The sequence below is a fragment of the Lepidochelys kempii genome, chromosome 8 (assembly GCF_965140265.1).
Source record: "Lepidochelys kempii isolate rLepKem1 chromosome 8, rLepKem1.hap2, whole genome shotgun sequence".
Classification (NCBI taxonomy): Eukaryota; Metazoa; Chordata; order Testudines; family Cheloniidae; genus Lepidochelys; species Lepidochelys kempii.
In genome coordinates, this window is record NC_133263.1 from 18318817 (window position 1) to 18332596 (window position 13780).

A 13780-nucleotide genomic window follows, 5' to 3' on the forward strand; every position below is an offset into this window, starting at 1 on the left:
TACTTTCCAGACTCTCAGGAATCCAAAGTGGTTGGAGGGTAGTGAGCAAGGGGGTGAATGGCACCAAGAGGGAATGTAGGGTGAAAGGCTGGCGGTCAGAAGTGAGTTCTGTCATAGGTGGGAGCAAGGAAGGGAGAGGGAAGATTTCTACACATAATTCATTTATGTGGAGAAGTCTTCTTTTCCCCACTCCCCCCCAGCATTATGGAGTCCTCTTCAATGCCTTGAGATTCCTCACCTTTCTTTACTAGAGATAGAAGATGCGGGGGTGGGTGTCTCCAAAATCTGGATCTGTACTTGGTATCAGATTAATACGGATGGAATATACCAGATCTGACAAATCCATCCAAATTAGATTTGTCACACACTTTTTAACATAATTCATAGTATCTACTGTCTGCTGGGGGTGGTGGGGGGAATCGCTTTTTGGTGAAAAGTTTGGTAGAAGAGTTCCCAAATTCTGGGAATATTAAGGAGCTTTGCTCTTGTCTGTCGTGAAGCTGGTTCAACTGATTTAAATGTCTTCTTTATAAGAAAGAAAGAAAGATTTGCCTCTGAACTCATAAGGTTTTAACTTGATAGTATTTCAAATGTCCAAAATTTTATTCTATCAACCAGACGTGCTCCAGAAAAATGTGATTTACTGTGAAATGAAGAATCTGAGAGAACCTTTAATAATGTGACAGCAGTTGGCCCAGACACCATGCTAATAAATTGTTTGTGTAACTGTTTTTGGATGATGAGGTTGACAAGCCAACATGAGGCTAAAAGAGGAAATCTGCCAAGTCAACATGGTATGCCTCAGGCTCAGCCTGCCTCTAGTTGCTGCAGAAGGCAGCATGCAATGCACCAATTCCCAAAACACACTGCTTCAGTCACAAGGTACAATCCACTGACCTGGTGCCAGACAGAAAGCCAACTGGGCCCTTTGCATCCTCAGGCAATCCTGATGTCCGTGTCCCACGAGGCACCTGCTCTTTGCACAACTTGCTCAGAATGCCTGTGCCTTGCAAAGGGCAACAAATCCACTTCCTTCCAGAGCAGACATTGAAACTGGGAGAAGGATAACATTTGAACTGCACTGCCAAAACCATAGGCTACTGCACTACAATAGGTAAGTGGGTAAGGCAAGCCATCAGGACTCTGGGGTTCTTATCCCAACCCTGCCACTGACTTCCTGTGTGACCTCAGTCAAGTCACTTTATGAGAGAACAATAGATAATGCACACATGGCTGATACACATCCTTCTTTCCCTCTCTGAACTGAGTCTACAACCACTGAAGCTTGTCACACTGTGACTGTAGCATGGAAATGGAGGGCTGTAAATTTGCTTAGTTCAGTGAACAAAAATCAGTCTGGAATTGTTCTTTTCGTTTATTATGCATATTGCACTGCAATATGCTAGGCATTGTACAAACACAGAGAAAGACAGTCCTGCAATTACATTCCAAGTAGACAGGACTGGCAAACAATAAACTTACACAAGCAGAAGGTTCAAGATGAGGTTAGGAACACATCTTTGTAAACTCCTTTTATTTCCTGTTGTCCCCTCCCCCCCGCCTCTTCCTCTCTCCAGATGACTCCACCAACATGCCCTGCCAGTGCTGCCCCATGGTTGTTTCTTCCAGTTGCCTACCCCACAGCATAGATAAAGATTTAAAATAGAAAATGCTCCTTCCCCCCACATCTTCAAAGAGATAAGTTGGAGCATTTTTCCTCTCCCATGGTCCCCAGAGGATGAGGTCAGAGTCCATCATGCATCAAAACCAGTATCTTTTTATTTAAACCCCCTTAACATGGAGATTGAATCACCTTATAAGATCATATGGCATTCAAGTAATAATTCCAAAGTCCCAATCTGGATAAGGAGCCCTGATCTGAAATACTTTAATAGGGTCTGAAGACTTGCTTTCTAGGCCTTTTGCTCCACCTCACTTTGGCTTCCTCTGAAATGGCTCCTTCACCTTTCCATGCTGTTTTACCCCCATAGTTTGGTGTGTTTGGCTTTAGCCATTAAAATAATCTACCACTAAAGCATCTTCTGGCCATCAAGAAGTGAGGAGCAATCTACATCAGTTGCCCTTGGAAAGACAAACGAGACAGAACAAACAAACCATGTCAACAACCAACCAGTATTGCAGACTTTCCCCACTCAAGTCCATGAGAAGCTGCAATGCTGTATTTCTGCCACCACATGGTGCTGTGTGAGGCTACAGATCAGCAGAACTCCCAGGTTCATAGACTTGACTGCAGAATGGCAGCTTCCAACAAATATTACTGCCTTTTCTTTAGGTGGAAACCCAGAACACAGGAACCATCCCCCTAAGTTAAGAGTGCAATGTCTCCCACCGCACCATGGCAACAATGGAGATGCATCATGGATTCCGCCGTCTCTGCAGGTCAGAGTGGATAACACTGCTAGAGCAGCATTCAGGAGAATGCAAAGGCTGCAGACCCTGCCTAGGAGACATAAAGTTTGGGGGTAGCAGGGAAGGCTTCCTGTCATCCTTCCTCCAGCGTTGTGCATCCACTCTGAAATTAGCTACACTCTGATGTATAGTGAAGGACAGCTATCACCTGCTTTCTGAGGCCACATAACTTTTTGGAGTTGTTTGACCCACTTCTACTTGAAATGCCAGCTGGCGAAAGCATTTTTCTTTCTTTTTATATTTTCTTTAAAAGAAGAAGAACAACAACAACATGTAGCTGTAGAAGCAAATCAAAAGTTCTTCTTGATGCTCTGACAGGCTCACCACAGAACGTGTGGAATATACTCCATTTCTGTGCAAACTCTTTGTAGATTCCCATCTGTGACTCTATGAATATTTGATGCCAATGGCCAGTATACATACCCATATTACTGATACTTTTGCCCAGGAGCTACAGCACAATTATCAGCTAGAAGAGTAAGTTAAAAAGAGCCCATTCATTAGCAACATCAAAGGGTCGGAGATATATATATATTTTCCCCAGCTAGCAGTTTTCTGAATTTACACTGTCAGACCGTTATCATCTTACATTCATGCCATTGCGGTAAGGCAACCATAATAGCTTGCTTTTAGAAACACTGTGAGCTGCCTTTATGCTGACAGTCACATACACAGCTTATTTGAATGAAGTAAAACACACCATTAATCAGGAGTAAATAGTCAAGGCATCATATAATAAAAATAATAGAAGGAACTCCAGATAATACAATAAATAATACTTTGCCCTTGTATCACATATTTCAATAGAGGATCTCAAAGTGCTTTACAAACACTAATTAAGCCTCACACAATCCCACTGGGAAATTAATTCAGTATTGCTACTATGGCTGGGCAAATAGTGCAATCGCCTGCAAATGTTCACAAACAAGCAAAGTTTGAGCAAATTTGGAGGAATATTTATGAAAAGGAAATGTGTAATCATGAATATTTGTTCCAGAATTGGTTTCAATCAGAAAAAAGAAAGTAAACCATGTGATCTATGTCCGATCAAAACAGCTCAAATATCAAGTATCAAATACTCTCATTGAACCTCTTTCTAGAAGGATGATTCTTTGCAAATACTAAGCAACAAATAATTCTGAGTGATGCACACACATTCTAGAAAATTGGGATCTCTTTTTAGACAATTAGCAAACAGAAAAATGATTCTCTCACTCTAATTTCCTCTCCCATTCCACAGATGAAGAAACTGATGCAGAGACAGTTGAGAATAGTTTTACAAAGTTATACCATCAGTCAACGGCACAGCGGGGAACAGAACCCAGAAGTTTTGCTAGGACAGCATGAAAGACTCAGAAGCCATTGCCCACTCAAAATCAAGGTGAGTTTCTGTGTTTTTTCACCAATAGCAGCCCTGGTTTGGGAAAGAATCCAGACCAGGCTGCCAGCCACTGCCATTCTCACAGGCACCTCCACCTCTGTCCCCTTTCGCCCCAATTCCATTTTATCTCGGGCACCATCATTCTGTGTTTAGTTAACCGTCTCAGGTTTCAACTGGGAGTTCAAGGGTGCCAGCTAGCTGTTCTCCACTCCATCATGATTTCCAAGGTGGAGCTGTTTGGGCCACTGCCCTATAATTCATACAGGGTCTTAAGGGAATCGAGGGGCAATGGAATAACCCACCTAATAGCCAAAGAGAAAAATACTTTTACTCCAAATTCCTAGCAATTGGCCCAACTGAGCCAGTGGTATAGATATCCCATAATCCCTACCAACCACAAAGAGAATTTCTTGAATACCTAGCTCAGGGGTGGGCAAACTTTTTGGGCCGAGGGCCACATCTGGGTCGGGAAATTGTATGTAGGGCTGGGGCAGTGGGTTGGGGTGCGGGAGGGAGGGAGTATGGGGTGTAGGAGGGGGTGTGGTGTGCAGGAAAGGGCTCAGGGCAAGCGATTGGGTCAGAGGAGGGCTGTGGGGTGTATGAGGGGGCTCTGGGCAGGGGTGCAAGAGGGGTGCGGACGGCGGGAGGGAGTTCAGGGCAGGGGTCTGGGGTGCAGGAGGGGTGCAAGGTGCAGGCAGAGAGTTGGGGGGTGGGGTGCAGGAGGGGTTCAGGCTCCGGCCCAGCGCCGCTTACCTAAAGTGGCTCCGGGGTGGCAGCGGCGCGCACCGAGGCCAGGACAGCCTCCCTGCCTGCCGGCCCTGGCCCCATGCCATGCCACTCCAGGAAGTGGCTGGAACCATGTCCCTGCACAGCCCCTGGGGGAGGGGAGGGCATAGGGCTGCACGTGTTGCCCTTGCCACACCTCCAGGTACTTCCCCCGAAGCTCCCATTGGCCACGGTTCCCCATTCCCGGCCAATGGGAGCTGTAGGGGGCGGTGCCTGGAGGCAAGGGCAATGCACAGAGCCCTCTGCCTCCCTACCCCCCCCCCCAGGGCCCCAGGGACGTGGTGCCAGCTGCTTCTGAGGGCGGCGCAGGGCCTGTGGCACCACGGGAGGTAATCCCACAGGCTGGATCCAAAGCCCTGAGGGGCCGGATCCGGCCTGCGAGCCGTAGTTTGCCCACCCCTGACCTAGCCCTACCATGCAATAGAGCTTATAGGGTGTGCCTGCTATCACTGCAGCAGAGTGGAAAGGAGACAGCAGGTGCAACTGTTACCTTGTTCCAGTGCCATACTATAATGAAGGCATAGATTGCCCCCTTAAGAATGGATTGGAGAAGCAGTAACTCAGACCATATGATCCTTTCTTCCCCTACAAAGAAGCAGCCATATAGCACCCCCTGAAGACTCAGCATATGGTAGAAATGGTTATTGGGCCCCAAGAGGATGGCACAGAATAGGAGAGGCTCATCTCAAAGACAAAGTGTGCTGGAGTAGAAAAGAGAAAACACTGAGGAAGGCGGATTTCAAGGAGGTCTGCTCAAGAGCACCTGCAGGGTTTGGTCCAGCATTCCCTTGCACGGTTTGCGCAGCACTAGTCCTGTTCCCTGCTTTACCACTAGATCTCACTCAATAAGGCTGTTGTTCCATTGAAAGAGTCTGGTGACATAAGAGCCTCTGCCCCAGGATGGAATTTTCAAAGCTACATTGTTGCATCTTTGTTATTAAATGTTTTCCTTTGAGAAGTTGTCAGTTTAATCCATAGTTGAGTAAAGTCCATTAATTATTGCCTACCATGGCAATACCAACATCCAGCTACCAACAAAACCAACGATAATACTGTACGTCAGTCAGAACCAGACTTTGCATGTGATTTAGTCCATAATGATCTCATCCAGATTGTAGTGTAGATTTTAAACCAACTCAAAGTTCAGAGCTGTTTCGGTGAGCTGGATTTGGGATCAGGCACCTCTTTAGTATACTGATTTTTGTTCTATGGGAATTTTAAGAGGGTATGTGTCATAAGAACATGATAACACCTGACCTAGGGCATGTTTGTCAGTCAATACACACATACCTTGTACTTTCATATTTGTAATTAGTTTTCTAGCATCTGTGGTTGTCCAGAAAACCGTCTGAACCTCATGTGATGCCGTGCTGTCTGCCTGGGGGTATGGTAATAATGTAGGGACAGGCTGGAAAATATCTCTAATGGAAGGTCTTAATATTAATGGGCATCATGCCATGCACCTCACATGGGAATTGTGAGGCTTAATTAATTGAAAAGCTCTTTGGGAACTACAGATGAAGGGTGCCACATAAGTGAACCTATTTTTAAGAACATATTTATTATTCCTAACATGCATATAATAAATAAATAAAATTAACCATAACCAGGAATCTGTGAAGTTTTGCTGCATCTGAATGTAGTGAAACTTGATAGCTTTTCACACAGCTGTTCAAGGGGATCTCCTAGTGACTGAAAGGAGAATTACAAAAAAGAGTTTCAGAGTAGCAGTCGTGTTAATCTGTATCCACAAAAAGAAAAGGAGTACTTGTGGCACCTTAGAGACTAACAAATTTATTTGAGCATAAGCTTTCATGAGCTACGGCTCACTTCATCGGATGCATTCAGTGGAAAATACAGTGGGGAGATTTATATACACAGAGAACTTGAAACAGTGCATGTTACCATACACACTGTAACAAGAGTGATCAGGTAAGGTGAGCTATTACCAGCAAGAGAGTAGTGGGGGGAGGGGAGGGGAGGGGAAGGGGCATCTTTTGTAGGGCCATTTCCAGCAGTTGACAAGAACGTCTGAGGAACAGTGGGGTGGGGGTGGGGGGTTGCATGGAACCTTGTACATCCCTGTAACAAGACATCTTTGTTGACTTCTGTAATCCGCATGAAAAAGAAAATCAGATAGGCCAGAATTGAAGGAGTCTAGTCTCAGAGTTCTCCCTTCCCCAAGGAATCTGCCCCCTCCATCACATTCTTTCTTTAGAGCACCTTCCAATGGTGGTTCCCATTAGAGCTTGTTTCTGATGGCAAAGAAAGCAAACAGGAAGTGTGGTGCAGTATGGAAAGGAAAATACAAACTTTTCCCCTATCAAAACTCAGCTGGTAAACAGGAAATGGGTCTGCATTAATCCCCACATCCTAGAATTTTGGAGTAGTTTGAATGTAGGCTCTTTGGAACAGGGACCACCTGATTGGTCAGTGTTTGTACAGCACCTAGCATGATGGGATCCTTGACTGGGGCTCCCAGTTGCTATGGTGATACAAACAATAAGCCCCACCTTTGAAGCTCAGGTCAGCTCTAATTAAACATTAGAAAAACCTAATCTAAAAATCTCCTTGAAGGCTATTCTGAAAATCATTGGGAAATAGTAATGGGGTTTTGGACTCTCTGTTCCAAAAACTGCAGGGAGCTAGTTGCCTGGAGAAGAAGGAGCAATGGGGTAGTGGAATTTTGGTCTGAGGGAAGATGGGAGAAATGTGTTTCTTATAAATCAGCTTTTGCAGCAAAATATAGTAGACATTAGGAAGAGAGCTTGGTTCCATGTCAATCTTCTCATACTCCAGTTATGGGATCTCTAGTCATTTACAGAGCCAAGAGTTGGATCCTTTTAGCACAGTCACTTGCTATGTATGCAAATGTGAGCTCATGCCCAATGCAAATGCAGCATGGATGTTGTGACATTTCACTCCATATCGTTATGAAAATATGCTTATGATATGAATATGACATAACTGAGATATACTTTATACAAGGTGGCTTCATGTGAGATATCATTGGATAGAAAAGGAGTACTTGTGGCTCCTTTTCTTTTTGCGAATACAGACTAACACGGCTGTTACTCTGAAACCTATCATTGGATAGGTTTTTACTGAATGTGATTATCCGATTTGTATGACTATCATTTCTGTATCTAAGTTAGGAATATTAACTATGTATCTGTACTTTAAATGTATCACTTTGGGTGTCACCCCCAACCAGCCCTTCAGGTGCAACAGTGGAAAAAGCCAGATAGGGCTAATGGGCCATTAGCAGAGACAATGGACTGTGAAAGGGCTTAGGGTTGTCTACACCTGCACTTTACAGCGCTGCAACTTTCTCACTCAGGGATGTGAACAATATCTAGGGTGAGAAATTACTATTTGTAACCAACTTCTTTGGTGAAACAAGCTTGTTTGTGTGTTTGGTTTTATTTGTTTAGTAATCTGCTTTGTTCTGTTTGTTCTGTACCCTTTAACCACTTAAATCTGCCTTTTATAGTTAATAAAATTTGTTTTGTTTCTTATTAAACCCAGTTTCTGTAATTTCTAACTGGGGTGTGTGTGGGTGGGGGGGGGGTGGCAAGAAGTTGTGCTTACCTTCCTCCATCTTGAGGGAGGAGGCGGATTTCATAATATACCTTTGGGTCTCCACTCCAAGGGAAGTGGATACCTGAGTGCTGGGGCAAGTCCCGTAAACTGAGCCATCCCAGAACTGATCTCAGTATCTGTTTCATTCTAAAGCAAGACAGGTAAAAAGGGTCCCAGGCTGGCATGACAGGTGTGCTCAGTGTATCTCAGCACATCAGGTGGCATTCTAAGGGGTCCAACCCATCACAGGGTGGTTGTGGGTGGTATTTGTAATAACAACTAATTTTTAATTTCCCGTAGGAAACATAGTCAGCTGTCAGGATTATTTTGTTCTTAGTAAGACCTATTATTAACTAGCTAGTTCTAGCTAGCATTTTACTGATCTGACTGTGTGTAGCTGAAGGCAATACCTCCCGTTCATGTATAAATTTCAAATTGTTAGCTACACTCTTAGGAGAAAGGGCTGGGGATGTAACTGGTAAAGGCAAGGCACAGGTAACTACAGTTCTCTTCTGCCTGTGTCTGGGATGCGCACATTAAAGATCCCATAGCACTTGCAGGGAGATAATCCCACTATTTTGGGAAACATTTCCTTTCTCAGCAGTAAGTTCTAATACCCAAAGCTGTATACAGGGTATTTCTTATGTGCATAACATATGCTGGTTTCCCCCACACACTTATTATACTATCAGAAAACTATAGAAATAATTTTGGGATACCTCAGCTAACCCAAAGGGACACAGATAATTAAGATCTAAACCAAACATAGGGGATACACATGCTTCTGAATTGAGGGCCTTAATTAATAAAGACTTTGTTTAAAAGAAGAAGTGGTACTTTCTCATTCACTTGGATAGATAATCCTGCATTTCAATATATTTATAATTTTTTACTTGCTAGCTATACTTAGTGAATTGAGATGAGAATTTAGCCCTATGGGGCAATTTTTTAAACGTGGATATCATGGGTCAGGTGCCACCACAAAACTGTTTTTGGATACAGAAGTAACTTGCAGTTACTCCACTTGTATAAGAACATAAGAATGGCCATACTGGATCAAACCAAAGGTCCATCCAGCCCAGTATCTGGTCTACTGACAGTGGCCAATGCCAGGTACCCCAGAGGAAGTGAACCTAACTGGTAATGATCAAGTGATCTCTCTCCTGCCATCCATCTCCACCCTCTCACAGAGACTAGGGACAGTTTGTACAGTTACCCATCTGTCATACATATATGTAATTTTACAGGAACAATGTTTAGCCTTAGTTTGAAATTTACTGTGCAAATACTCTCTCAGATTCACTGTGCTGGACACTCTCCTATATATTCCGTCTCTTTCACACATACACAAAATTGATTTCTGTATTTTGTATTTATTGTTGCTGGGCAGGTGATTTTATCTTGATTTTATTTTTCAAGCACTCCAAACTGTGCTTGCCAAAAGGTAGCTGGCTCCAAAGAGTGTGCAAATGAAATTAAACGTGAAATGGCCAGTGGCATTGGAAAAGTTCTTACAGTGGGGTGCTGAAAGCTATCGAACAAAACTGTAAACCCTGTATATGATGGAAACCACGTCAAGCCAGGGGGTGCTACTGCACCCCCAGTACCGCTAGTTCCAGCACCTCCTGGACATGGCAATGTAGGAAGTGGAGAATGAAAGTGCCAATCTGGTTATGATCCCAAGCATATGTGGGGTTTTAAAAGTGGGAGGGGGGGCTGTTAGTTAGCCTCCCCCTCGCTTCTCAGGGGCGTTGCAGCAGAAGCATTGTGTGTCAGCTACAGGAAATCTAGTCATAAGAAATCAACTAAAACTATCTCTGTCCTTCTGCCATCCTCAGAAAGGGAGGTGGTTGCCATAGGAGCCAGGGCCACTCACTAAGTACATGAGAGCTTTGCTTAGCTCAGCAGAGCCAGCTTCTCCCAGTCAGCGGCCCCCTTGGGGCAGAATGACGCCTGCTGCCAAGCGCCGGCATCTAGGGCAGGCCGTGGGGCAGCGGCCAGCCCGTCAATGGTTTTCTTCATTGGCCAGCCCCAGCCCCTGGAACTGCCCGGGCAGCCGGCCCGACTCTAGGAGTCCAGGGTGCCAAGGCACCCGGGAGGCAGCCCCCCCTGCAGCACGTGCAGCCACCCAGCCCGCCTCTGTCCCCGCCGCCTGTGCGACGTGTCCCTGCCAGTAACTTATGCATTTAGCCTGTAAATCAGACAATAATGCTAATACCGCTCGCTGATTGGCTGGCAAGGTCCTAACTCTGTTCCCTGATTCGCTAGAATATCTGAATTTTGTTTCCTGCTTCGTTGGCACGCTCGCTCCTGCCAGAGGGTCTCCGATTGGTTGGAGTGGGAGATTATTCCTTTCTATCATTGGTTGCATGGTACCTCATTTTGTTTTTTGATTGGCCGGCACATCGCTCATCCTGATCTTTGATTGGTTAATATCCTACTTGTCCTCTCTTTGAATTGGTTGTATCTTTCTTTCCGTTTTCCTGACTGGCTGGCATCTTATGTGAGGTCAGTTCCAGTCTTCCTGTGGGTCACGGATCACGTGATACGGGTCGCCTGGGCCACTAAGGGGAGCAGGACGGCTTCTCGCAGCCAATCACAGCTTGCTTTACTTCCCTCGTTCAAAGTCGGCGGGCGCGATGGCCAATCCTGGTTAGGTCCCGCCCGTGCGTCTAGTGAGCGACGGTCCCGTCAGCCAATGACGTGGGGCGCGGCCTGGCGGTGGAGGTGGCGGCTTCGGCGGGGCTGGTGAGGCGGTGATGGCGGACAGAGGAGGCGGTGGCGGCGCTGGGGCTGGCGGCGGCGAGGCCGACGCGGGGGCGGCGGCGGCGGCGGCGGAGCGGTACAATAATGAGATCAGGTAGCGCAGGCCGGCGGGGATTCAGGGAGAGGGAAGAGCGGGATTTCACACGCCCCGCGTTGCGGCCTGGCCGTCGGGCCTCCCCCACCGGCCCCTGCGGCTGCAGGCTCCTCCCCCAGGGCCTTGTGGTCCCACGCGCCCACCCTTCACTCCCGGTGGTTTCGCAGGGTCTTCCGCTTCTCCCCCATGGCCCGCTGGGCAATCTGCCCATGATCCCTGGGTCCGGCAGCTCCTCCCGCCTCTACCGCAGCAGACCTTCCCCCGGGCCCCGCCATCTCTCTGTATCTCCCCCTTCCCCCGGCGGATCCTCCCCTCCCACCCTCTCTCTGCTTCCCCCTCTGTGCTCCCCGCGGAACCGGGCCCGGCGACTCGTGTGAGCTGCCTGCAGCATGCTGCCTTGGGAGGCAGGCGCTGCCTGTAGGCTAAGCACACCACGAGCTCTGTGTTCCCTGGCGTGACGCACGGTATCCAGGGCCTCAAGGGGCAAATGCAGCCGTGCCTGTCATGTTTGATTTTTCTCTGGCTCGTGCTCTCTTTCCATGCTTCCCAAACTGCAGTGTTGCCCCCGTGTTAGTAATTGCATAAAAGCTATAAAGCTAGAACGAAAGCGTTCAGTATTTTTGGGGTAGGATTGATGTCTTTTGGGTGTGTGTGTGTGTGCACAACATCCAACAGGCTGGGACTCTCATCCTGATTGGGGTGTTGCACCTGAAATAAAAGTAACGGTCTCTGGTGCCTGGTGCAACAGGCAGGAACTAATGCCAGCATGAGTGGTAAAATAGCTTTATTGGGCTTATTTAATTGGAACATAAGAACCTGCCATACTGGGTCAGACCAAAGGTCCATCTAGCCCAGTATCCTGTCTTTAGACAATGGCCAGTGCCAGGTGCTTCAGAGGGAATGAACAGAACAGGTCATCATGAAGTGATTCATCCCCTGTCCCCATTCCCAGCTGCTCACAAACAGGGGCTAGGGAAACATAATGGCTCCTGGGAGCACATAACCTGGTGTTATGGTGATAGGTGTTCTAAAAACTATAGTTCTGTCTTAACAGTACGATTCATGGTGTTGCTGATAAAACCCTGTCCTGTTTGGGACCTTGCTCTCTGACTGTCATTTGCCTTGTTTCTCTCATGACTATTAAGATTAGCTGGGATGCTGTTATTGTCAATTCCTAGGATCATGTTTTCCAGGCCTGACAGAAGAGTCTTCTCAGTAAAGAGTGCCCCTAAATTTAGAATTTGCTCCCTTTGGTGCTCCATCACTGTTAGAGGTTGGTGATCTTTGGGGCATCATTCAAAGCACATTAATTTTGTTTTGCTCTTGGGCATCTCAGGGTTGGTAGCAATGGTCAGTTGTGTACCACATAGTGGGCTGCCCCTATAATTTCCTTTTTTAAAACCTATGTAAAACAGCACCTGGTTTCTAAAACTTTAGGTGCTTTATGAAACTTAAATCAGCAGAAGTAGAAGTCTGTATAATCTGAGTGCTGAGTTGCATGTGTTTTGCCGTTCACCACCTTATAACCTTTGTTTTTTTCAATTTTGAGTCATCATGCCAACATTGGTATTGCACTGGCACTAAATGGTGGGCAAAATTGTTTTCCTGAGAGCATCAGAAGAGCGTTTGTTGGTTGCAAAGGTGAACGTTTTTTTCTATATATACACTTATTAAGCTGCCTGTGTAGTGGGCTGGGTGGCACATTGGGTTTAGTATATTAGCCTTTCATCATTGCAGATCAGAGTTCAAATCCTTCGTTAGGTCATAAGTGAAAAGGATGCAGATGGTCTCATCCAAGTCCCTGGTGGACACCCATTTACATTATGGAATAGCTAAAAACCTTGGCACAATCGGCAGCCATTGCTCGAGAGGCCTAAGATGTGACTATAGATAGACATGGTGATTCAGGTCACGTTTGAAGTGCTTTGGCAGAGCTGTGTGAGGGAAGCTTGCACAGTGCCTGTCCGTACTAAGATGGTTCAATCTAAAGGTCACTCATTTTCATGAGTGAAAAAAATCATATTCAAACTTCTAATGAATTTAAATTGTGGGGCGGGGGGGGAACCTATTAAAGTACTTGTACTTTTAATTTTATCTATTGAAACTTGACAGAATTTGTCATGTCCTTCTGCTTTTACTAGTTTCACTTTTTGTAACACAAATTAATCTATCCTGCAACTAATCAGCAAACACAAATAGTTTTCTTTTGGCTTTACACACAGAATGGCTCAGCAGCAAGCACTGAGATTTCGTGGCCCAGCACCCCCACCAAATGCTGTCATGAGGGGTCCACCACCTCTCATGCGTCCACCTCCACCTTTCGGCATGATGAGAGGTCCACCTCCACCACCTCGTCCCCCCTTTGGCCGACCTCCATTTGATCCTAATATGCCTCCAATGCCACCTCCGGGAGGGATTCCTCCACCAATGGGGCCTCCACATCTACAGGTAAAGAGTGTATGGGTTTGGTTTTCTGTTTTTGATGTGGATGGATGTGGTAAGAAGTCAGCAGCATTCAGAAGCAATTACAGCAGGAAAAGAAAAAAGTAAATGTAAAAAAAAAAAAAAAAGATCAGAGCCCAGTTAGTTTTATCACACTGCATGTTGTTCAAAAATATCTAATAGAGGGTCCTTCACGTGGTTCCTAAAGGCAAACATAATGCAATCATGTGCACAGTTAAGATGAGTTCATTGACAAAAAACTCCAGTAGTGCAGAGTTAAAATTCTCTGGTAGTGCATT

The 13780-nt window shown here is 46.0% G+C and overlaps 1 protein-coding gene across 10 annotated transcripts in view; it reads left to right on the forward strand.

Moving 5' to 3' along the window:
- Positions 1-10890: 10890 nt before the first annotated feature.
- Positions 10891-13780, forward strand: part of TCERG1 (transcription elongation regulator 1) — a 56138-nt gene continuing 53248 nt past the window's right edge. For 8 of the 10 annotated variants that reach the window (XM_073355734.1, XM_073355738.1, XM_073355736.1 and 5 more), the window contains exons 1-2: positions 10891-11039; positions 13262-13487. In XM_073355734.1, coding sequence (XP_073211835.1) covers positions 10939-11039; positions 13262-13487 — 327 coding nt within the window. In that variant the 5' untranslated portion in view covers positions 10891-10938. Of the gene's footprint in view, positions 11040-12079; positions 12681-13261; positions 13488-13780 lie in introns of those variants that run through there. The other 2 variants (XM_073355741.1, XM_073355740.1) reach the window with 2 other exon arrangements.